This window comes from Meira miltonrushii (genome assembly GCF_003144205.1).
Source record: "Meira miltonrushii strain MCA 3882 unplaced genomic scaffold FA14scaffold_2, whole genome shotgun sequence".
Taxonomy (NCBI): domain Eukaryota; kingdom Fungi; phylum Basidiomycota; class Exobasidiomycetes; order Exobasidiales; family Brachybasidiaceae; genus Meira; species Meira miltonrushii.
In genome coordinates, this window is record NW_020289944.1 from 135,375 (window position 1) to 158,186 (window position 22,812).

Genomic DNA, 22,812 nt, shown 5'->3' on the forward strand with positions numbered 1-22,812 from the left:
AACAACATCATCAAGGCAATAATCAGAATTCGAGATGATATGGAAGAAGAGATATGGTTAAAAGTGATGGAAAATGGGGAATGAGAAGAGAAGGATCGACATGCTAGCTCTCCTAATAGTGTTATTGTTTATACTGTTGCGTGCTTACAATGGTCTTTATCCGTGCATCCTCGTCCATCATCACCACCACCTTTAGCGGCGCAGCCTGAACCGCTGCAAACTTGTTTATCTCTGAAAGGTTAAAGTAGATTCATGTCAGCTTTGTACCTAGAATCAATCAATTTCGGTCTTATTTTAACTTACCTGGTCACCCATTTAAGAACATGATCACCTTCGGACTTTGCTAGCATACCAGAAGTGAAATGTAATATTGCCACGAAGGCGAAAGCGTAAAAAACGATGAGAAAAGTGTTCTTCAACATGTTTTGAAGGGAGGATAAGCGAAAGTTGAAATATAATAAGAGGTGGGGATTACAGTAAATTCTATCAGTCGCCTTTTATACCCTCTTAAATCGAGAGTGAAATTTTTTTATTTAATATATCCATATCTTCATTCATCATCACATGACTCGCGCCCTAAAGCAAGACACGAAGAGATATAATTATTTTTGATGTGACCTCATATTTCTTTATCTTTGATATGACCTCATCTTTAGTTATCTTTGATATGATCTCATCCTTATTCATCATCATATAACTCGCCTCCTAAAGCGAGGTACGAAGAGATGTAATCATCTTAGACATGACTTCATGTACCTTTCATTAAGACGATATGGATCCCTAAACAGGATATTTGAAGATATAGATTTTACGGTAGCAAAAATAGGAGGTCGCTCATACCTTATTGATCCCTAATTCATCTTTTAAAATTTTCTAGCGTATATAGCGGGTATGATCATAGCCTTCAACTGGTTTTACTGGCTCTATCGCTATATATCTTCCTTCTTTATAGATTCCTAGTATGCAGCATCTACTTTGCAAGAGGAACGGAAGCTAAAGTCAGATCGATATACGGTATCTCTATATTTGTCAACCCAATGTAGATCTCGACTGGATCACACATACTTGCTATCAATGAAAAGATGATTTAATTCTAGATGAAGATGTATAGTAGAGATATGTGGCTTTGAGAGCAGAATTAGCGTAATAAAGGGAAAAAGGCAAAATCGATCGAGCAATAGGAAATCAGGACACTACTTGTTCTTGACGTACTAAACTGGCTATTATGGAAATTAGACCATGACTTTGGCATTGTTATCCAGTTGCACGTCCTTCACCACCACGTCCCGTGTAAGGCTCTCCACGACCTGCGCAATCGCCATAGCAAGCAGCAGGATTTCTGATAAGGTACAGTAGTTGATTTATAAGTATAAAAATTTCTTTTTCTTTTCCGGATAACTTACCTCTTTGACCACTCGATGAAGTGTTCACCTGCGGAAATTGTTGGCATACCAGAAGCTAGATGTAAGGTTGCCAAGAAGACGAAAGCGTAGAGAGCGATAAAAAGAGTCTTTTTGAACATTTTGGAGGGAAGAATAGCGAAAGATGGTATTGATGAGAGAGAGAGAGAGGAAGTGTGATGAAATTTACTGAGGTTTTTATACCTTTTCAATACGTATTTTAAAGCAAAGACCAGCACAAAAGCTCCCTAAATTCCTACTTAATATGACCTGATATCTCTTTATAATGACGACTAGCCTCCTTGATGGCGACTAGCCTCCTTGATGACGACTAACCTCCTTGGACCAAACATAAAAAGATATAAGGCATTCTGATGAACTCACGGAGAAGGCTCTTTTGGCTAATCACGATCGGAATTTTTAGGAGCGTGTCACTATTACATGACGCTGTAAGCTCAAGGTACAAGCTGTTTCATGATAGCGTTTTATAGAAGAGGAAGTAGGGGTTTACATTTGTCTTGAGAATGATAAATATCTCGTTGTACGTGACCCTATGCAGTCTGTTAGCTTTATATCTTTATTCAACATTCCGATCAGTGTTACGCTTTTGATCATTAAGTAATAAATAAATACTACAGCGATCGAGAAACTCTGAAAAAGATATGCATGACCACAACATCATGCCATTGACGATGCTATGGTAAATGTATAAATAATTTATGATTTCATTACAAATGTATAACCGCAGATTTGATAGGAGAAAGGAAAAAGTAGAGCCCCTGCTACCTAGAGCATGAACTGGATTTCGCAGATTATATGTTTGAGAACGTCAAAATTTGTCACACTGCCTGCAGCTGAAACACGAAATGATTGTCTCCTTTTTATCTCTCTATACAACTTGCGGGCAAGCCTTTTTCTTAAGGCAGGCGTGCCCCTTATATTGTTCTCCTCGACCTGTAAGGAGAAAGAATGAGTTATTCGGAGTAGAGTTGAAAGTTCTAAAGAAGCCGGCACATACCTGGACAAGACCCATAACATGCAGCACGTTTTGAAAGTTGCACTTCTACGGGCTTTATTTGGTATTTGAATGGTGGTACAGGTAGTCTAAAAATACAAAGCCAATATGCTGTCAATATTCCCCATGTACTTCGGTTACCGAGAACGATTCTCACCCGTGCAAAATCCTACTCTTTTGACCGCTTATCCAAGAGGTTTGAGTTGGACCAATAATTGACAAGGAGCAAAGCCTGACTAAAAGTATGCAAGGCACGATCAGCCATATTAACTTGAATAGTGGCTCCATTCCGACTTGATGGAACCTTGAGTCTGGGGAAGAGAATTGGTCTACCTCTAAAAGGATGGTAAAGTCGGAAGGAAATATCTCTTTATACCCGCACTCCAAATGTCTATGTCTGCATGTTTTCGCTCAAAACGATTCATGTCGTGTTATTGTCATTAAAATTGACTACTTCATTTTACCACGCTGCTCTTTTCTGAGAGAGAAAACCCGTGTTACTTTTTTTGGTATCATTTTGGCCGATGGGAAAGCCCTAGCTGTCTCAAATGAGTAAAAATTGCGGGTTCCTAAGAAGGCAAAGTAAACAAGCGGGAGCCGCTGTTAATGTTCTATTCAAAGGCACAGTGAACATCGATATACCTCATTCTGAATTTTCCGGCTTTTCCGAGAACCAATGTAGCACTCTTTGATCTTTCAATCATGAAAGCCGCTACGATCGAAGGGTGTAACTCGGTTCCCGAACCTTTTTTTTTGGAAAAAAGTTTTCACAAACAGAGAGCGAGGTAATTACAAAAATTTTCGTAACTTGTTTTTGCCTACTTTCCACCCTTTTGAAAATCTTATGGCTTTCACAACGGCAAGAATGCGGCCCGTTTGCGCCTTTCTCCATGCTTCATGTTTCATGTCTAACACACTCAGGAGAATTTCGTGTTCGCACAATTTCCTAATCCCCTGTGTTTTACGTGTCGATGCCATTTGCTAGATTATGAGATGTCAATTGAGATCTGCCATTGACATGAACGATTGGAAGTCGATTGAACTAGATCTTCAGAAGGAAATTAGAGATACAGTTTGTAGCGGCACCCGCTCAAAAATTGAAATGTCAAGACGGCTATCCGCGGTAAGATTGCACGCTACAATTTCTCTTCATCATTCTACTCTCGAATAGTCATGATACATTACAGGTGCATTAACCATCCAATTTGAGTGAAATCCCCTCACATTTTTCATGTGAGCATAGCTTAACCGCACTTGACCATAAATATCTATGGGTTTGATTTATCCCATTTGCAAAGGCGGCCGAGAAAATAAGCGTTACCTGTAACGGTAAGTATATCGGGTCATTCATGAGAAATGTCTGGTACCGGCGTATAAAGGCACAAACGTAAAATTGGTCCACAGATACCCACTCAGAATCTAATGTACTAAGACGGCTTTTTGCGGTAAAAGGTAAGCTTTTGCACTGGAGCGGGATATGAATCTGGCATTGAATGTTGTTAATATGGTACAAGTAGCTTCATATGTAGATCGATATATATCGGTTCGGCCTTTCATTGTGGCAACATGCAAGATTGCTCGATACACATCGAGATCTTTGAACGGCAAAGCGGTATTTTTATCTCATCATTGATATCCGTAGATCAGAGCCTCTCTGTTGGAAGAGCTTTTGACTTGTGTACGGATGCCTACGTGAGTGGCTATTCGTAGCAAGCGTACATTAAGTTTCGGATCCGAAAGATCCTTCCTGTTGGGTCAATATAGCGTCATTTTTCATTGCCATGGCTTCATTGCATACAAATGAAAACGGAATCACGTGCGAATAAGAACACATAACAATTCTAATGGGTCATGTAGGCTTATATGATCGTCAGATAAGATAAAAGCGGGAAGTATGCCCATTAGCGGGAAGAAGATTGAACATTGCAACGTCATATAGAGGCAAAAGCTAGACAAAATTTAAGCCGAGGCCGATCATCACATGATCTGAGCTTTTCCAGCTTTTGTCGCTATCCAATTGCTTTGTAAGCAATGTATATGCTTACTTCTACCAGCACGAAAATGACCACCGTCGTCATACAATGCTGCTCAAACTCCGCCAAAAGAGCTAATAGTAGACAAATTCAGATTGCTCATCAATTTCAGCCAATCCTCACTATCAAAGTCATAATCAGGAACAGCTGTAAAGACTTAATCTTTTGTTTTCCCGCATTTCCATATCTGCTAGAAGGCTTAATTGCGGACAAATTCGCCGAAAGAGCTTTATCCGATGTTCCCGATAATGCGGGAAGAAGAAATTTGTAAAAATGAAATATTATTCTGCAAAAGAAAAAACAAGTATATCAAATCATCGTTAAAAAGCGTGAGTAAGACTGTATCGTAAGAAACGTAAGATGAAAAGGGAAACGTTATGCGGGTATATCAAGATTTGCTGATCATCATGAACTACCACTTTGGCAACCGTAAACGGCTTTGCAGGCTCTTCCTGTGTAAGCTTGACCACGACCTATTGAAAAATGATGTGATCAAGTCAGTCTTTTTGATAAATTCTGAGTATGTTCTGCATATCCACATACCTGGGCAACTTCCGTAGCAAGCAGCTGCTGATGTTCCTGCATTCATTGGCTGTTGACTCGACGAATCATCTCTTTTGATTGAAGAGAATGGACTGTTGCGTAAGGTTTAGTCAGTAAAGCGATTCAAGATTTAGTTGATTTTGTCGTTTGTTTAACTCACGTTTGACGTTGTTCCACATTGGTGAATTGTCTGACAGGCAAGGATTCCACTTGGGAAACTTGCAAGAGAACAACAGTGATGGCAATGATGAAGTAGAGTTTGTTCATTGTTGAAGACATCATTTTGATAATTGAGCTTGAAGAAAGAGATTTAGCTTTGGTTGTTTGTAATTGAAGTTGTTGTGAGGAGTTGATGAAGTTGGGGATTTGAATGATCGAAAAAAGGCTCTTTAAATAGTTTTCATCATCATCAAAAATCGTGTTTGAGGAATTAGAAAAAATCATAATCTTTGAAACATCGACATTTACCATTCCGTGTTTTCGTCAGCATGATCACAAAATGAAATTGAAAATGAAATGAGCGTTTTCGTTCTTGAACGTCACAAGTCACTTTGAACTTCATCCACGAAAGCCATTCCACTACACTCTTTACAGTGCTGACAGCCTTGACAGAATTTAGAAGTTTTTATCCGCTGTCCGAAGTACACACCTCCACACTCCCCTTACTCGGTCTTTCGGTCAGGAAGACTTTCTTCGCAGAATGTTCGGGCCGTCGTGTTTAATATTGCATGAGTAGAACCTTTTTCTCACGGTACCGAGGATTCAGGAACCCAGTAAGTGGCTTTATAGGAGTAAAATGAGTTTAGGGGCTTTCTTTTTCTTTCATATTCGGTACCGTCTTTCATTTTAGCAGAGGAGTGTGGCACGAATTGCTCGTTGTGAGCCGTCCGCGGAAACGGCTCGAAATACTCCGAAGGGTCATTCTTATTGTTTCCCTCGGGCTACCGAGAACATGACCATTATTTCGCTCCCCGTGATATCGGTTTCGTTCTCTCCATGATATCATTTTTCGGAGGTCAAATATCCGATAATGATGTACTCTTAGTACTTTACTCCTTTTCGGTTTATGAATCACTGGGATTGCCGAATTCGGATATCTGTTCCTGCATTTGAAAAGATTTTTAATTATAACTTTTCTCAGGGTTCAAAGTCCGCTTGATTATCCATTAAGATTTCACTACCTTCATCATATACATACGTTCAAGTTCTTTATCATTATTTTGTTGTCACCCGACAGAAGCCACAAGAAAGTAAAATAAATTGTCATGACAACAAAAACGGGTTCGTACTCAAGGACATATTTTGTCAATCTTTTTTAGAGAGAAATGTATTTTTTAGGGAACAGAAAGTTACCAGATTAGACTTTCAAGCATCCTTCTTAGATAGCACAATTTCTCTCTACTTTGCGGTATGATCATTACTGTGCCTGCATGATGTACTACAGACAGCACAAAAAAAGTGTCACGAAATTTGCCAAATGTCGAGTTATAGGCATGTCTCAGTACTCTGGCCCACTGAAACTGCTACCACATATTAGGTATTCAGCAGCTATTAAACTTCTTCGTATATCTAACATCAATCTCATTATAGAACGTGCAAAATCTGAATTTTTTTATTCCAAGCTAATTATGCCATAATGCTCGGAGCCGTGAAGAATGGCTTGAAGAATTGCGTCAAATTAACGGAATGACGTAATCTAGTCGGAATAGTAACGTTTTCACTATGAAAATATAAAAAGCACGACACTGAAGAGACGCTTAGGTAGAGTGACCCCATTTTTAATTGTGCTTACTTTCTGAGGAGGAACTAAGTGGCGAGTTGAAGTACGCCTTGTATAGCACGTGAGGAGCAGCATTAAGTATCTTCGAAGCACGGTTTGGTGTCACTGTTTAATTGTTTGGTCACGGCTACAGCACTTTACAGTGAACGAGTCAGACTTAAGAGAGTGCGGACAGACAAATCAAGAAGGATGACATAATCACAAGCAAACAGCCAGGAAGAAGGGCTTTAGAGTGTAGGTAAAGTGCTGATTGTATGAGAAAAGAAACAATATTTGAAGTTCCGATGAGAACATGCATACTGTCCAAATGCCAAAAGATGTATACTACATTGAAAAGAGAGTCCGAAGAGGATAACGGAGATAAGATGATTGAATCATTCGCTATATCTTGTGAGACAATCTCCGCCACTTTCCAGGCAGAGGAGAATGTATTGGCCAAATGGAAAGTATGTTAATATAGAGGCAAAACGAAATTTTGACTGTCCAAACGTCGTAAAAAGCGAAAATTTGGATTCTACAAATCAGGATCCCGCGCATTATTACGACTAAGAACGACAGTGATATACGGCTTTACAGCTTCTTCCAGTGTACGCTTGCCCTCTCCCTATTGAAAGAATGTAGTATTCTGTCAGTCAAATCTTTTGAGTCAGATCTACTGAATTTACATACCTGGACAGCTTCCATAGCAAGCTGCATCGCCTGTTGAACCCTGATCGTTTCCGTTATCGGAAGATTCATCGTTAGATTTCGATTCAGATTTCGATTTCTTCCCGCCAACATCTCTAGAAGTGAATTGAAACTTTTTTGTCTCTCTCTTTCCTTGCGAATTTATGAAAGCTCTAGAAATGAATCTCCTTGCAGTTCAGTAAACCGTTAACGATCTAGAATTCACAGCCGTTACTCACCTTTCAGGTACTTCGATCTTTATCGAGCGTTGTGATAACGTGGGAATTGGTGCTCCATCGACTTGCATTAGAAGGAGGAGAAAGTTAATGAGTATGGAAAGCTTTAGCAATGTTAGCAACATCATTGTTATTGTATAAAGAAGAGCAAAGGAAAGTGCTTGGTATGAAAGATTGCTGAAAGGGGGGGGTGGAGGATCAACTTTATGAGGGAAATGTTCTTTAAGTACCTTTCATGATGAGCATTTTTAATCAGAATCATTTCTTTCGAAGCTGAAGCTAATGTGACTTTCTTGTCTCGATCTTCACATCAGATCGAATTGGAAAATGCTTTTTTGACTGAGACATCTTTTGTGTACAGGACAGTACGTCTCGGATATCCATCAACACCCTCCCTGTTTTTCAAAAGGGAGATGACGTATTCTAACTCCGTTACAAAGTAGAAAGTTCTTTTGACCATCAATTTACGCTCGTACAATCACAAAGGACAACCTTTCAATGCAAAATGTAGAATACTCAACAGTTGAACTTTCCAAGACTAGAGCTGTGAAGTAATGACGTAGAAACTTCCCATATTTAGTGCTTCGGTATGTGACGTTAAGTCCGTTGCCGAAATGGTGAAATTATCTCCCAAAGTGATTCAAGCGCCGAAGCCAACTTCTTCTTGATGCATTGGCCGATGCAGCCAAGCGTTAAACTTGTTATAGTTGGATATACACATTCAACTTCTTTTGACCACGTTTACTGATTTACACCCGGACCGTACTGTCTGTCGGTACCAAAGCTGCTTATACTTATAAGGTAAGCCATGTTTTCGTCTCCGCAAAAAACGGACCTAATATGCTAATTTAACCACTTTAAGTATCGCCGCCGGGAAAGCAAAGCAGTCAAATACAGCCGTAGTATTCACTGTGAGAATGACCTTATCAGAGCTTTCAACATAATGAAACAACGGAGCCGCAATCAAAGCAGTGGTTCCTGAACGGAGGTGTTCACAAGCGTTGTTTGACTAACGCTTTGCGGTCAAATTAAATCATGGAGCATTGATAGAAATTGCAAATCCCTCTAATTTTGTGTTGACTAATTTACAGACGTTCGTGCAGTGTGTTTGGATCAGCTGAAGCAAAAGCCTTTGCTTTGCTGTACGAAATGAGAGGTGCAAATGGCATCAAGGCTACCATACATGCACCCACGAAAACGATCAAGCCATCAAATCCAAATGCACCAAAAATTGCTTTCGCTTGATTCTTTTCCGGATGATACAATGCGGCCGCAATTAAAGGTCCAATAGCTGATGCTAAACCTCTCGGAATGGTTAATCCCAATAAAACGTTTGCCGTTTGCATATTGTATAAGCGTGAAATATCATATGCCGCCGGTGTCCAAATAGAACAATAGCTACCTGCTGCCATTCCAAACAACAAGACGAAAAAGATCACACCAACAAGTGATTGAGCCAGACCAAACAGTAAAAATGCCGAACTAGAAGCCATAGCACCGATCAAAAAGATAATTGATGGATATGGGAATCGATCACATGCATGTCCAATGATAATCTCTCCCGATAGTGCGGCGGCATTGAAAGCCGCAACGATTCCCGTTGACGTACCAGAACTTAAGCCTAAACTTCTGCAATAGACTGCCAAATAGAAAGAGACGGCAAAAAAGCCCATGCTAACCACAAATGTCGCCAACGCATTCAGAACGAATAGAGGAGATTTTCCGAACGATAAAGATTTCAGAGACTTTTTCAAAGCATTCTTTGCATTTTTTGAGCGAGATTTTCCTTGTGTGGTATCATGAGATTGGCTGTTACCGATGTTTGCACTTTGATTGGAGGTTGAACGACGGGTTGGTGGTATACGGGGTCGAATCAAAAGGGTGGAAAATCCTCCGATGAATACGATGATGAAAGCCCAAATACGCAAAGTCCATTGAAAGCCAACTTTGTTCAATGCAACATTGAGCACGAAAGGGTAAATGATACCTCCAGTACCTGCACCGGCAAAAGCAATGCCATTTGCCAATCCTCTCTTCTTCAAGAACCATTGTGGAAGCCAGATCAAGTAGTTTAGCGTTCCGATTCCCAAGAATGTACCGGGTAAAATACCCATGAATACGACCATAAAAGCGGTACTGTTTCCGAAGCTTGCAATGATCAAGCTTAATCCTGCAAGTGATAAGCTTGCAAATCCCATCCATCGGTTCCACATCGTAAAGCGAGCCCAAATGCCACGAACGAGCGGAGGAGCAAAGTAGGAAAGACAGACCAACATGGTACCGATTGCACTCACACCAACGTTATTTGCGTCTTTCAAAGGAGATTCTTTTGATTCTACTAGATAGTCCTGGAAGATGGAAAAGCTGAATGCGCCTCCTAAACATATCACTTCTGTCAAAAAAGCACCAAGTAAAAATGTCCATGCTCTTGTACCACCATCAATAGGAGGAAGAACAGAAGCTGAGTCTACTTCATCTTCGTTTGTCGAATCCATCAAATTTGCAATCGAGCTATCCCTTGCGCCGATCGGACTTGCTGATCGTGAAACGCCGCGTGAAGTTGTCGGAGTGTCCTCTATACCAGGCGTTGCCGGTAAGGATGGCGTTTGTTCACGTTTAGTGTTTTGAGTGCCATCTTTGTGTAGATTACCCAGCTCGAACACTTGAACTTCCATCTTGCGTTGATGTGAGATGAAGGTGATACGAAAGTACTTCTCACATTTTACTCCTCCCCCACAAATTGAATTTTTTTCTCATTTGATCTGAACTTTGACCTCCGATTTTCCAGTGGCTTTGCTTCTTCTTCTTCTTGTAATGCAGGTCCGGTAGTAGAACCGCGGCTTCCTGAGCGGTTAGGCTGCCAATCGAGTCATGAATCTTTACGCGTATCGCCCACCCCACCGTTTCGTTTCTCGGCGCATTTTATACTATTGCACGTTTGGTGTGCTTGTGTGCAGTGCATACATTCATGCTATCATTTGGTATGTCATTGAGAAATGAGAACAGACGTGGAAGATGTGATGGCATACTGTCAAGGAGTAAAATCAATTGACGAAGTGCTGGACACATTGTTAGAGCCAGTTCATCATTACAAGTCCGAATCTGAACGAAGAACGGTGTATGAAGTCTGGCTCATCATCGTAAAAGCGGCAGAAGAAACACCTTTCCAAGAACAAGAGCCTATTGTATGCCTTTGTGAGACTTTAAAACAACGTAAAGTTCCAATTGACGAGGAAAGCAAACGTGATTGGCGTTTGAACGATGATGAACTTGATGATGATAGTCAGCCTCCACCCTTTCTAGGTGCGATCATTCGAGAAGAATTGGATATCGTATCAGATCATTCCGACGCATACATCAATCTGTGTGCCTTTTCAGCCTATCTTACCATTTGCAGCACAGCAAATCTAGGTGACTACTGCCTGCATGCCCTCTGGATGATTCGAGAAGCATTTGAAGATCATGAGTCGATAGCGGATCTCGTACTTCACCAATCAATCACAAAAATCCGAGCGGCAAGAGTGTGGTTGCAAATAGCAGGTAGTAGACTGAATAAAGCCTGCTTAGAGAATGAAGAATTCTTTGGAAAGATGGGAACCATTGGCAAAGGAGCTCAGTCCGAGCTTGATGAGAGTATAAAAGGATTTACGATAGGACGTTGGCAATTCTGGCACTCTCGAATTGAAGGCTTGTATCAAACTTCTCGGCTTGATGATGAAATGAGACAAGAGTGCAAACTAGCCCTACAAGCAATGAATGAAAGTGGTAGATGAGTAAGTACATCATGATCGGGCTATGTCTTTTGTTTTGTCGGGGAGTGCTTGTGATCCATTAGCGCCAAAGCATTGCAAAAGTGCCACGCTATTCCTAGGCAAAGTTTAAATGTTGCCATGATCATGCGGTCGCTACAGTCTTCGGACATCCAAATATCAGGAAGACACCGAACAGCTTGCATTATGGGTACCATTCGGCCTGTTCGGCGATTTATGCGATGAATCAAGACACCGAAATAGTTGCGGATAGGAAAGGAAACACCGCATCATAGTGGGCTATCCAAAGATCATTCCTGGATGAAAGCATGATAAATGCATCAAATTGATCACTTTTCTCTTTACTACACCACCTCAATCTACTGCCCATCATGAAAAACTCTCTTGTTTGTCTTTTGGCTTCTCTTCTCCTTGTCGATCAAGCATTCGCTGTTTCTAAACGTGGGATCGCATGGCCATGGTTCGAAAAGTATCCAGTCAGCGATTTCTATGCAAATGGCAGAGTAGGCTGGGTGAGTGAGGAGCATGGATTCTGTCTTTGAAATCCTTTTTCTGATTCTCTTTTCATCCCAGGTTTATGATTATGAGCATTATCGCCCAACAGGCGGAAACGTGCCTAACGGGATGGAGTTTGACGTAATGCAACGAGTCAATGATGGTTCTATCGGTCAATTAGCACAAGCTGCTGCACAAAATGGACCATATGTCTTGGGCTTCAACGAACCTGACAATGCAGGTCAAGCGAATCTCTCTCCTCAAGAGGCTGCGAATCTGTGAGAAAGAAAGAAAGAAACGTAATTCGAAATATGAGCGGGAATCTTACTGACTCAAACTTTTCATTCTCAGCTGGCGTCAATACTTCGAACCTTTGCGTGCTAAAGGCAAAAAGCTTGTGGCTCCCGCCATCACATCTTCAAGCAATCAAGGTCAAGGTTTGAGCTGGTTAGATCAATTCATTGAAGCTTGTTCCGGTTGTCATTTTGATGCATACGCCTTCCATCCATATGCACCCGATGCCGCTGCCGTGAAAGGCTCAGTGGACTACTTCATCAAGTACAAAAGTAAGTGTTTCCTGTTCCACTACTAAGGTACATAAGCTGACGTCAGCCCTTTCCCACAAAGATGGCAAATATACTCCTGCTTGGATTACCGAATTTGGTCGATCACCCGAAACTGTATTTGCGGGAGGTGGTGCGGATTTTCTCCGTTCTGTGATTCAATATTTGGATGGCGAGTCAAAGGTAGAACGTTATGCCTATCTTGCACGATTTGATCCGAATAGCGTTAATGGTGAACGTGATTTGCAAAACGCTGACGGCTCAAAAACTTCTTTGGGCAACGTGTACGTCAGTTGAGGAAAGAGCAAATCACACTTGTGGAGCAGCATTTTACTATGCTTCACAACTTTTACGAACACTTCTGCACAGTGATCACCTTCAAACCTATCTGTATTGAACACACTCTAATACGTCAATATCTGTTTTAATTCGAGCCTAATACTAGCAGTGGTGATGATGAAGAGCGTCTCGACTGATCGGTAAGTGAATCTTATTCAAACAAGGTGTTCGACGTGCGAACAGTTTTCAAGTTCTATCTTTCATTAAAAAGTTCATTAAGGGTGCCTTGCAATTATGCGGGCTGTAGAGATTAATACAGGTTTCGTCACAGAAATGATTTGCACGGCCTAACTTTCAGAATATCTCTGAGAATGAGACAGACTCGCTCAACAGAATTGAATGCGGATGCTTGAGTTTGGACCATTGACTTGACGTTGAGCACAATAGTCATCATACTTGTAGAATGCATTGCACGAGCCACAGTTTGGATTGTCACATGTTGCGCCAGTTTGACCATTGTTGAGGGAGAAGGAGGCTTTATGCTGAATAGAGTGGTAAGAAAAAATTGAAAAGTTATCGGTAAGCAGGATTGAAGAACACAGCATGAATTAGCAACTCACATCATAACGATGAGGAGGAATCAAAGTGATATCAGCAGATGAAACTCCATCAACCAAACTGAATTCCACCGAGATACAACCGACGCCATTGATATCGCTGCACGGTTGAGCGATTCCACCGCGAACATCACCATCGATCGTACGTCGACCTGCGCCAAAAATACCGTGGCCAGGCAATTGAACGCTTGTTGGTGTACCACAATTGTTGATCACATCGATTACGTGAGAGCTTGCACTGACAGAAGCCAGGAAAGCCATGAAAATAATGTTCAAAATGTAGAAGAACTTCATCCTGGAGAATAAAAGATGTTGTGGTTGTCAAAAAAGGAAAGTTACAATAAACAATCAAGATTCTTTGTGTGAAATAATAGTTGCAGCATTCATTCACACCTGATTTGGTCGGCATCATAGTATGCCGAGTTGACCGTGCCTTTTTGATTGCATGAATCGGACTAAGATCGAGGCAGTGCAAAACGCGACAGGAGGCTTTATGAGATCATATTACCTTTTTTCCACTCAGAACGGGGTGTACTTGTGTGCCTATTCCATGTGATCATGACCGTGCACTCTTGGTCTTCCCGAACGGTATGTGTCATTTCAATATGGCCGATATCGGCTATTTTGATCAAAACGGCCTGCAAGTATGCACAGTTGCCTCATTTCGGACTTTGACGTACGCATGAAATCCTGACTGGTCCGCTTTCATCCTAAAGAGGAAGCAAAGCCCGAAGACTTGTTGGAGTGATCATGGATTAGGAAAAGTTCAAATTGGCATAAGAACTTTTCAAACACAATCATTCTTGTTACCATCATCAAAGAAAGATCCATACTCTACCAAGATGATTTTCTCCCAAATCTGGTTTACAGTCTCCTTGTTGATCATTTCAACAATCAACTTCACATCTGCATACACGATCAAGTTTGTCAACAAATGCTCTTACACCGTCTGGCCGGCCATCGGTGCTGCACCAAACGGTCAGCCAAATAATTCCATCCGTTTCGGTGATCGTTTAAGTCCAGGTTAATCAGTCTCTCACGGTATTGATGATCATGCACTTGGCGTTCGTGCTTGGGGTCGTACAGGCTGTGATGGCTCGGGTGCGAATTGCCAGGCGGGCGCATGCAACGGCGGCTTGGTATGCAATGATGCCGGGATTACTTCTCATGCAATTTTGAGCGAATTCGGTTATGGGTCATATGATCGCGAATATTGGGACTGTGAGTGAGGTCTTTGATCATCAAATATGAAAACATATGGCTGACTTCACTCCCTTTTTGATGCATAGTATCTTTTGTCGGTGGATCAGTCAATATTCCTACTGAATTACACAGCTCAGACGGTCAAACCGTTATTTGCAAAGACAACAATTGTCCGACCAATCAAGCATTCCATAACCCTAATGATTTCCAAGCCGTTCGTAGCTCTCCTGTTGGTGGTACGTTTACCCATACCTTCTGCCCCTAAGCTTTCTTCAGGGAAATGATTGATAAAATTGGAGCGCAGCAAGTTGAGCTTCTATGTCGGGCCATAGATGCAAAGTGTCGATAGAGTAATCCTTACACATCAACCTTTGTAAATATTCAGTATGAATGCTTAATAATTCTATTGTGACCTAATACAGGCGCTAGGAGGCCATCTAGGTGGTGAGAGGGGAAAAGATCTATGGGGATCATTGAAGAAAAGGGGGTAGATGTAAGGTAGAAGGCGCTTTGATGTTTCAAGTGTTAAGGCTGAAGGACGGAATATAAATGCTTTAACAAACAAACACCTTTCATCAATGGGAGATACGAAAGGAGCTCGAACGCCAAAGATAAAAACATGAAATTATTTAAGTTCAGACTTAAGAACAAAAAAATATAAAGGGTTGAAGGTTTGATAGGAGCCTGAATGTTATTATCATAATAAAGGATAGGAATGAGTCAGGAGTATATAGAGAAGTATAAAGAGAAGCAATTGTTCGGAAGGTTGTTTATACTTCGACCTCACTTTACTCTTTGCCAAGGTAATATTTTACGTTCGATAACTTCACCTATAGTCTCTCCCGGTCTTCACCAATCTACGATGCGTCTTTCATTCTTCAATTTCAATGAAGTCATTTGAGTAAGCATTCTTTTGCTTTGCGTATTACATGCTTCCGCATCACCTATGAAGCGTAGCTCCGACCTTATTGAAGTGGGTCGCTTCTTAACTAACTTAGACTATTTGTTAAAGTGCTGATACTTTTCCCTAATTTCGTTCAGAAACGTGCTGGCGGTTTTACCTGCTATCACAACGGCGTCCAAGTTACGTGTCCAAAAAATGACGACGACTAATATAAGATAGGGTAACAGCTCCCTGTGGCTGTGTTATAGCTCTGATACTTCAATATCTTTAACCTACAAAGTAATGTTCGAAGTTAGGAAGTGTGGGAGCTGTGCAGTTGACCGTCATTCAAGCCAAATAAAAAGGCGGATGTCGTCGAAAACAGTGCTGGATGAGCGCCATCAGGTACACATCTCTTGCATGCTAGGCATTTCTTCATAACGCCCACTGTATCTTCATTCTTGCGTGCGATGAGTTTGTTGTGCTAAAGATAGAGAAGTATGATGAACATCATCCTATACGTGCAGAAGCATGGGAAAATAAGAACGCCTTCTAGGGGGCTAAATGAATTCAGGAACTGGTACATTGCAAAAGAACAGGTACAACAATCAATTTTGGCGGTAAATTAAGAGATGGCGTCCGCAATAGGCTCTCACCAAACAGCAACATCAGCGTAACGCCGAATTTCTACCGCCGGTACAGCTGTGCATCTTACCTAAGAATGTAGGCTGAAGCTTTCTACCCCACATCATAGAAAAGGTCAAGATGGTACTTCACAAAAGTAGAATATGTCCAAACAAATGGTGACAACGCCCTTGCCAACAAAGCACAGCTTTCCGCTACAAAACCAGATTTTTGGGTCTCGAATAGAAAAAATGCGGCAAACTAAATGGAAAATGATGATTATTCGAAAAAGCAAGAATGAAACCCGATGGCATATAAGACCCAAATTTTGCTCCCGTAGAAATCCCCCCCCCCCCAACAAAACACTCCTACTTCTTCATCCTTGGCTGGTCCAATAATAGCAGTTGATCTGTTCTTCCCAAAATTATCTTATCTTCACTTTGCTCGACCTATCCGCTTCAAAAACAACTTCTTCATCCTTGGCTGGTCCATTCATCCTCGGCTGGTCCGATAGTAGCAAATTGATCTGTTCTTCTTCACAGAATTTTCTTATCTTCACTTCGCTCGACCTATCCGCTTCATAAACCACACTGCAAATCGAGACAACGTCCTATCATCTATCATGATCTTTCAAAAACTACCAATCATCTTTTTATCTGTAGTACTGCTACGCTCTACCTTTATACAAGCACTTCCCGTTCCGAGAGTTTCTGGTGGTGTCTCCCACCCAAGTCAATCCTTAAACCCACCCGAACCAGGTCGATTGAGGTAAGCTTTATGATTCTGTTCATCCCACCTTATTCACTGATTCGCTAGATACTTTCCTTTAAATACTCAGACAAAGAGATCCATCGAGTACATTCGGACAACCTCATGAAACCATTTCTCATCAGAATCGTAGTCCACCTTTACCGGTACCAAGTCATGCAAGGTAAGCTATATATTTATAGAAACTTCAACCATGTTGACTAAACGCACTTCTTTATCCTATCTGCTTAGGAAAAGAAGTCCAGTAAAGGAGCCATGGCTTCTTGATGCTTCCGGAAAGCACAATAATGATCATGATAATGGATGTGATGGAGATTGCGATAGATTGGTCGCACGTCAGATGACGCAAACGCAAACCCATTCCAACCATCACAAATTCAACTCACCTGAACCAATTCATTTAAGGCAAGTTGCATGATTATGTCTAATTCAAACTGTCTTTAGGCTCACTAAGCAGACCTGATCACCTTATCAGACAAAGAAATCCTTCAGCTCAAGGTTTGTCTTCTTCTGCTTTCGAAATGCCTGAGAGCGACAATAGCGGTGGGGGTAAAGGTGAACACTTGATCCGACGTCTGCTGAAAGAAGCCCTTACGAATGATAAAGAAGAATGTAAGGGCAACTGCGGTGCTCGTGGAGAGCCATACAAGTTGGATCACTGTACCCCTGAGAATCATTGCAGGCAATGATGCACAGGGTATATTCTATAATTTTTGTAGCTCACTTTCCCTTTTCCACTACTACTTCTCAGTTTGATACTAAAGAAGAGGTACCCTGATGACACACCCAGCCACTTCCCTTCTACAAGTTCGACTTTATCCACATTGTCCAAGACCATTTACTCTTTTTCTTGTTTATGTAGACCATAAATTCAGATTATCCAATTGAAGGATAAAGTCAATCTGTGTGCGTGTTGTGCGATAACGTATTATTTTCATATTCAGCTTCTCCCTCCTTCAATTCAGATAAAAGGCAAACGGAGTACTACCTAGCTTTTATGAAAACGAAGTACACATGAACACCTCAACAACGCCACTTTCATGTGCATGTTCTAATGAGAAGAGTGTAATAGTGATATTCAAAAAGTGGCAAAAAATGTCCATGGAGTTCAAACAGAAATGCCATCCCGAGCGTGCCAAAGAATGGGAAACATCAAGCGCCTCGTAGGTGGCTCAACGAGCTCACGAATGGAACCATGCAAAAGCTCGAGAACGGAATTATTCAAAAGCCCAAGAACGGGATCATACAAAAAGACTGGCGAAAGGTAGAATAGAAGGCGTTCACCAGGGGCTTTCAACAAAAGGGTAACGCCCACCTTTTATCGGCTACAAGGCTGTACATTTCTTAAAGTTTTACTACCCCGCAATAGAATACCTCAAGAGGCCTCTTTTGACAGCTTTATAATGACATATCCAAATGTATGGTTATAACGCCTTCCGCCATGGAAGCACAGCATTATGTTACCAGATTTCTTTTGCTGCAGGAACAGAAATGGTGGCGTAAGGCTCACGGGAAAATTTTGCCGTTTGGAGGAGCAGGCAAACAAACTGATGGCTATAAAAGCCCAAGTTTGTTTGAGATAAAACTTATACTCCAGACAACAAACCATTCGACATTGGCTGGACCTATACTCCACATAACATACCATTCAACATAGGCTGGACCTATACCCCAAACAACATACCATTCAACATTGGCTGGACCAACTGTAGCAGTTGATCTGCTTTTCAAAAACAATACCTGAAAATTATTCGCTCGACTCTGTACTTATCCCATCTCGACAATATTAGTGTCAAAATAGTCAACACTTACTTAATTTCAAGGGTTATCATGATCTACCAAAAGCTAGCAATAACCCTTCTATGGACAGTCTTCCTTTACTCCGCCTTATCGCAGGCACTTCCTTTGTCAAGCACCTCGCAAGAAGTCCTCATTAGGTAAGATTTGTTTTTGATATTGTATGTCATTCAGCGGATTACTTAGATTATTCCTGCCCGATCCGCCCTGTCTAGATTGAGATCTCCTTCAACGCAATCATGGCCTTATCCCACTTTTGAGAAGCGCAAGAACACCGATGATGGTAAGTCAGCAACGGTAGAGGATGCTGCCTGTTATGGAACTTGTGCTGGCCGTGGGGAAAAATACACTCAATCTACCTGTACCCCTGAAAATCATTGCGAGCAATGAATACAAACGCAGAACTCTTTTTCAATTCATACTTTCATTAATGCTTTCTTCTGCATGGTTCAGCTCGTAGTATAATACGGAGGCAATTCAATTGCTTCTTGAGTCACATCTTGGTAATTCATACTCTAAAACAAGCTTTCTGCGGTTTTAAGTGATATTTGACATGTGAACAGCACAAGTTCGGGTAAAAAGCTGGCGAAAACAGTAATACAAATCATACAAAAGATGCTAAGATACAATCATGGCAACCTAATACTGCAGGTACACAGATAATTACAGCAGAAATGAACAAGAATTAGTGTCCGCCATTAACATTGAGAAAAATAACATCAAGCGCAATGCCGCTTTTGCCTGCCATCCTTCATCTTTGTCAGCGTCATAAGTAAAAGTGAACTCTTGATCAGGACAGGAAATGTAGCAATCAAAAACGGATACCCGCTTCTTTTGGGAAACTTGCAAAGAAAGGAGCCATTGTTCCTACTTGGGTGAAAGTTCTCATGCTAGCCCTAAGTAACCTCTTTAAGCCGAGTGATAAGAGTGTGCTATTTTTTCAGGAACGCATTTGAAAGCCGCTGGTATACCGATCCGCGGCAGAATGGGCTGAAGATTTGATCATCCGTTTGGCCGCTCTAAACGGCGGAAATATTTCAGGAACGCATTAATCCCAACAATAGATGTTGCAAAACGATTTTGATGGGAAATTTTAGATATGTCGTTGACTGAAAGAGTTGGCGTAATTGTCTTCGAATACACAGCTTTACTTTGACAGGGGTGGTACAGCGAAGATGATGATGATTCGGATGAAAAAACATACATTTGATTTGGCCGACTGCTCCCAGTCGATCAGGATTGGTATTTCTGAATGTTTAATAAAGTTTTATTTAGCAACATCCTCCATATTCTTTTTTATAAATATCAATTCTGTCATTGATCTGCGTACGAAAAAGCGTACCTTATTTACACGAGTTTTCGTTGTCTTTGATTTAATTACACAAAGGTGAGAAAAAGTGCCTTTGATTGAATTATAATACTTGTGATCAGGTATGACCATCGATCAGATTCATTTCGCGGTCTCCGCTCTGAGCTCGAAAAATATTAAATTGAGTAAAAAATTCTTCATCCAAGCTTGGTTTCCGTTTTTATCTGGTTGCCATCACGAACAGGAAGCTTACATATTCAAACATTAAGGTCCGCTATTGCATCATCGCTTAATAAATGCATTTCGAATCAGCATCATATTAATTATGCTGAGCGATCTTTTTTCAAAAGTCAAACAGCTTATAAGAAGGTTAATAGTTCAAATTTTTACTTTCAGTCGTTGACACACCTCTAAATTTCAAAAAGGCACCATAAAGATCCGTAAAATGAGCTTTTCACACATTTTAGCAGTCTTCCTGTCTGCACTCTTGACCAATTTTGCGTTCACCCAAGCAATGCCAGCACCGAAAGTGTTCCAAGAGACCATTATCGAAAGGTAGGTTTCCATTTTTATACTGCATACTCTATATACTGATCAATTTATCCCTTTCTTTTGCTTTTAGATCAGCATCACTTGAATTAACCCAACCACATTTTTATTTTATTATCTCAAAAAAAGACAAAGAGGCGGGTGACGAGCAGATGGTCAAATTGGAAAAGAGGGCTTGTTACGGTACTTGTGGCGGTCATGCAGCTAAATTAACACAAACGACATGCCTAGCTGAGTATCAGTGCAGACAATGATTCCATCAAGAATTCAGAATGAAGACACGACAAGGTTCAAAGCAAGTCTTTTGGTGTTGATCAATGCAATAGAGGGCAAACTTTCTCTAGTTGTGTCATTGCATTATCAAGTGCGCACTTCCGCGAACATTCACTCTCAAACGGCTCAAATTTTAGCAAATCTCACCATCGAACAGATCTACCAGCTTTCCGAAAATATGTCTGCGATTGTTTTATAAGCAATCATCATTGTATATTGTTCACTGCAACCCTTCAATATTCACATTTGTGAAAATTGTACTTTTTCATCTTACGCTCTTCCCTCCATTAAATTTATTGTGCCCACTTGATATGATCGTTTTGTCATCATCCAGATACACAAATTTATCCAAAAGCTTACGGCAATGTTTGGACTCAATTATGTATCAAATCGTCATCAAATGTGACTGAATCATTAAAAACAAAAATAATTCGGTAGTTTCGTTCCGTTAATAATGTCATCTTTCTTTATATCCGGCGGTTTCCCCACTTCATTTATCCGAATTTGGCGTATGAGGCATGCATTGCGGTCGCCAATGGCAAATGAAAATTGCGTTCACTTGCGCCTTTCATATTGGACTCGTTGTGCACTTGGGAATTCAGATCAGATTCAAGCCTCGATTCACTTGGAAGATCGACGTATCGATTCATAGCAAAAGTTGTGAAACAAAAGGATCGAGCACAGCACGGAACTTTCTCAAAACAATCACACATGTTCCAGCGCCCGGAAAAGGCTTGATTGCAATGCATGCATCTTAATGAAGCAGTTTAAGCAGAAAACTCGATCTGCAAACAATCAATTCTTGCGTAGCATGTGTCATTTTTCTGTCTCAAACGCCAGTGGCGAATGACACAGCTTTGACAGCCTTCTAAGAAGGCTCTTTAGGCGTTAGGGAGAGTGTGCTAAGAGAAGCATGACAAAGATGCAATGTATTTTGCGTATATAATGGAGATTCATTCTAGTAAGTTGCTTTCCCCTATCACCACCATCACAATCTCAATCGCTCTTCAGTGTCTTCAATCAGTATACCGATTTGCTTAGGTAAGTGTCCCATTTTTTAGAAGCGGAGAATGTTATGGTCCGCTTTTATGAACAGAGCTTACAAACTCAGCTCATCGCGAGTAAAGCCGGGAACAAGACCATCAGTAAATGGATAGACGGTGATATAATTAGATCCGTAAAAACTATTTTTGGAAGGACAAATCTCATAATATCGCGGTCGATATGAAGATCAATTTATTTACCATCAAGATTTTTTTCCTTCTTTACCTTTCAGGTCAAATCAAACCCTTTTACAAACAAGAAAGCATTTCAACTCAATCTTTGAAAGATGAACATGAAATTCCCTCTTTGCACTTTTGCTTTATTGCTTCTCGTTACAAATGTGCTTGCAGCACCGGTACCGAAATCATTGTCAGAAGTTGGAGAAAGGTGAGAAGTTGTTACCAACAAGTGAAAGTTTATCCGGATTACTGACATGATTAACCGAAATGCAGAACACCCTTGCTAGACAAACGTGGAACAAAGGGAAGCGATGTGAATGTGAATACGGAAGATGCGGCTTGCTATGACGATTGTCCAGGTCGGGCAAGTATTAATAAATCACTTCCACACACCTGTACTGCTGAACAACACTGTATTCAATAATGAAGAAAAAAGAGCATGAAAGTGATGTTCTGTTTATCAATGAGATAGTTAACCGATGCTGCTAGGGAGAAGAAGACAAAGAGACAATTCACTAGCGTGTCCAAATTCAACTTTTGGCCGTTAAATGCAGGAGATAATGCATGCATCATGTTCCTGAGAAGAACATCAGCTCCCTTTGTTCTTTGATCTATATGCTTTCAACTTGCCAAGTTCGTTGGTGTAAGCTGTCACGCAATCCTAACTTGCGGATAATGTCATGCATTGTATGAGGCAAAAGTACACTGGGGCTTATCGATAATCATGACGCAACACATCAATAGAATAACGTAATTCTGTTGAGTCGTGGCTGCTCATTCTTTTTA

General features: G+C 40.9%; 8 protein-coding genes across 8 annotated transcripts; 4 read left to right on the top strand and 4 right to left on the bottom strand.

Moving 5' to 3' along the window:
- Positions 1–1,254: 1,254 nt before the first annotated feature.
- Positions 1,255–1,522, bottom strand: FA14DRAFT_177954 (uncharacterized protein; the record flags this gene model as incomplete). Its single annotated transcript, XM_025500799.1, has 2 exons — positions 1,255–1,339; positions 1,404–1,522. The coding sequence occupies 2 exons, from the start codon at positions 1,520–1,522 to the stop codon at positions 1,255–1,257; spliced, it is 204 nt and encodes a 67-aa protein (XP_025354850.1).
- A 3,331-nt stretch (positions 1,523–4,853) lies between these two features.
- Positions 4,854–5,273, bottom strand: FA14DRAFT_177955 (uncharacterized protein; the record flags this gene model as incomplete). Its single annotated transcript, XM_025500800.1, has 3 exons — positions 4,854–4,921; positions 4,992–5,083; positions 5,152–5,273. 3 exons carry the CDS (start codon positions 5,271–5,273, stop codon positions 4,854–4,856), a joined length of 282 nt encoding a protein of 93 aa, XP_025354851.1.
- Positions 5,274–8,851: 3,578 nt separating this feature from the next.
- Positions 8,852–10,132, bottom strand: FA14DRAFT_109155 (MFS general substrate transporter; the record flags this gene model as incomplete). The annotated part of the gene is made up of 2 exons (XM_025495867.1): positions 8,852–9,459; positions 9,523–10,132. Coding segments are annotated over 2 exons (1,218 nt in total), but the record flags the coding sequence as incomplete, so codon positions are not given.
- A 442-nt stretch (positions 10,133–10,574) lies between these two features.
- Positions 10,575–11,630, top strand: FA14DRAFT_31653 (uncharacterized protein). Its single transcript, XM_025502172.1, has one exon. The coding sequence runs from the start codon at positions 10,670–10,672 to the stop codon at positions 11,444–11,446; it is 777 nt and encodes a 258-aa protein (XP_025354853.1). The 5' UTR covers positions 10,575–10,669; the 3' UTR covers positions 11,447–11,630.
- On the top strand, positions 11,631–13,031 carry FA14DRAFT_31654 (uncharacterized protein). Its single transcript, XM_025502173.1, has 4 exons — positions 11,631–11,955; positions 12,017–12,216; positions 12,290–12,504; positions 12,566–13,031. Exons 1-4 carry the CDS (start codon positions 11,815–11,817, stop codon positions 12,796–12,798), a joined length of 789 nt encoding a protein of 262 aa, XP_025354854.1. The 5' UTR covers positions 11,631–11,814; the 3' UTR covers positions 12,799–13,031.
- Positions 13,032–13,064: 33 nt separating this feature from the next.
- On the bottom strand, positions 13,065–13,706 carry FA14DRAFT_167228 (uncharacterized protein). The gene is made up of 2 exons (XM_025500074.1): positions 13,401–13,706; positions 13,065–13,322 (listed from the first exon to the last, which is right to left on the bottom strand). Exons 1-2 carry the CDS (start codon positions 13,689–13,691, stop codon positions 13,167–13,169), a joined length of 447 nt encoding a protein of 148 aa, XP_025354855.1. The 5' UTR covers positions 13,692–13,706; the 3' UTR covers positions 13,065–13,166.
- Positions 13,707–14,239: 533 nt separating this feature from the next.
- FA14DRAFT_184102 (Osmotin, thaumatin-like protein) lies at positions 14,240–14,940 on the top strand (the record flags this gene model as incomplete). The annotated part of the gene is made up of 3 exons (XM_025501365.1): positions 14,240–14,420; positions 14,484–14,618; positions 14,687–14,940. 3 exons carry the CDS (start codon positions 14,240–14,242, stop codon positions 14,863–14,865), a joined length of 495 nt encoding a protein of 164 aa, XP_025354856.1. The 3' UTR covers positions 14,866–14,940.
- Positions 14,941–16,729: 1,789 nt separating this feature from the next.
- On the top strand, positions 16,730–17,893 carry FA14DRAFT_154009 (uncharacterized protein; the record flags this gene model as incomplete). Its single annotated transcript, XM_025497651.1, has 7 exons — positions 16,730–16,875; positions 16,946–17,038; positions 17,107–17,210; positions 17,320–17,487; positions 17,595–17,644; positions 17,751–17,781; positions 17,820–17,893. 7 exons carry the CDS (start codon positions 16,730–16,732, stop codon positions 17,891–17,893), a joined length of 666 nt encoding a protein of 221 aa, XP_025354857.1.
- Positions 17,894–22,812: the final 4,919 nt, after the last annotated feature.

Bases quoted from the DNA above. Each gene is read 5' to 3' on its own strand.
- FA14DRAFT_167228 (XM_025500074.1), bottom strand. From the start codon at position 13,691: ATGAAGTTCTTCTACATTTTGAACATTATTTTCATGGCTTTCCTGGCT. The intron at 13,323-13,400 runs GTGAGTTGCTAA...CACTCTATTCAG, and splicing joins TTCCTCCTCATCGTTATGAT to CATAAAGCCTCCTTCTCCCT.
- FA14DRAFT_31654 (XM_025502173.1), top strand. From the start codon at position 11,815: ATGAAAAACTCTCTTGTTTGTCTTTTGGCTTCTCTTCTCCTTGTCGAT. The intron at 11,956-12,016 runs GTGAGTGAGGAG...TTTTCATCCCAG, and splicing joins CAAATGGCAGAGTAGGCTGG to GTTTATGATTATGAGCATTA. The intron at 12,505-12,565 runs GTAAGTGTTTCC...TTTCCCACAAAG, and splicing joins CTACTTCATCAAGTACAAAA to ATGGCAAATATACTCCTGCT.
- FA14DRAFT_31653 (XM_025502172.1), top strand. From the start codon at position 10,670: ATGAGAACAGACGTGGAAGATGTGATGGCATACTGTCAAGGAGTAAAA.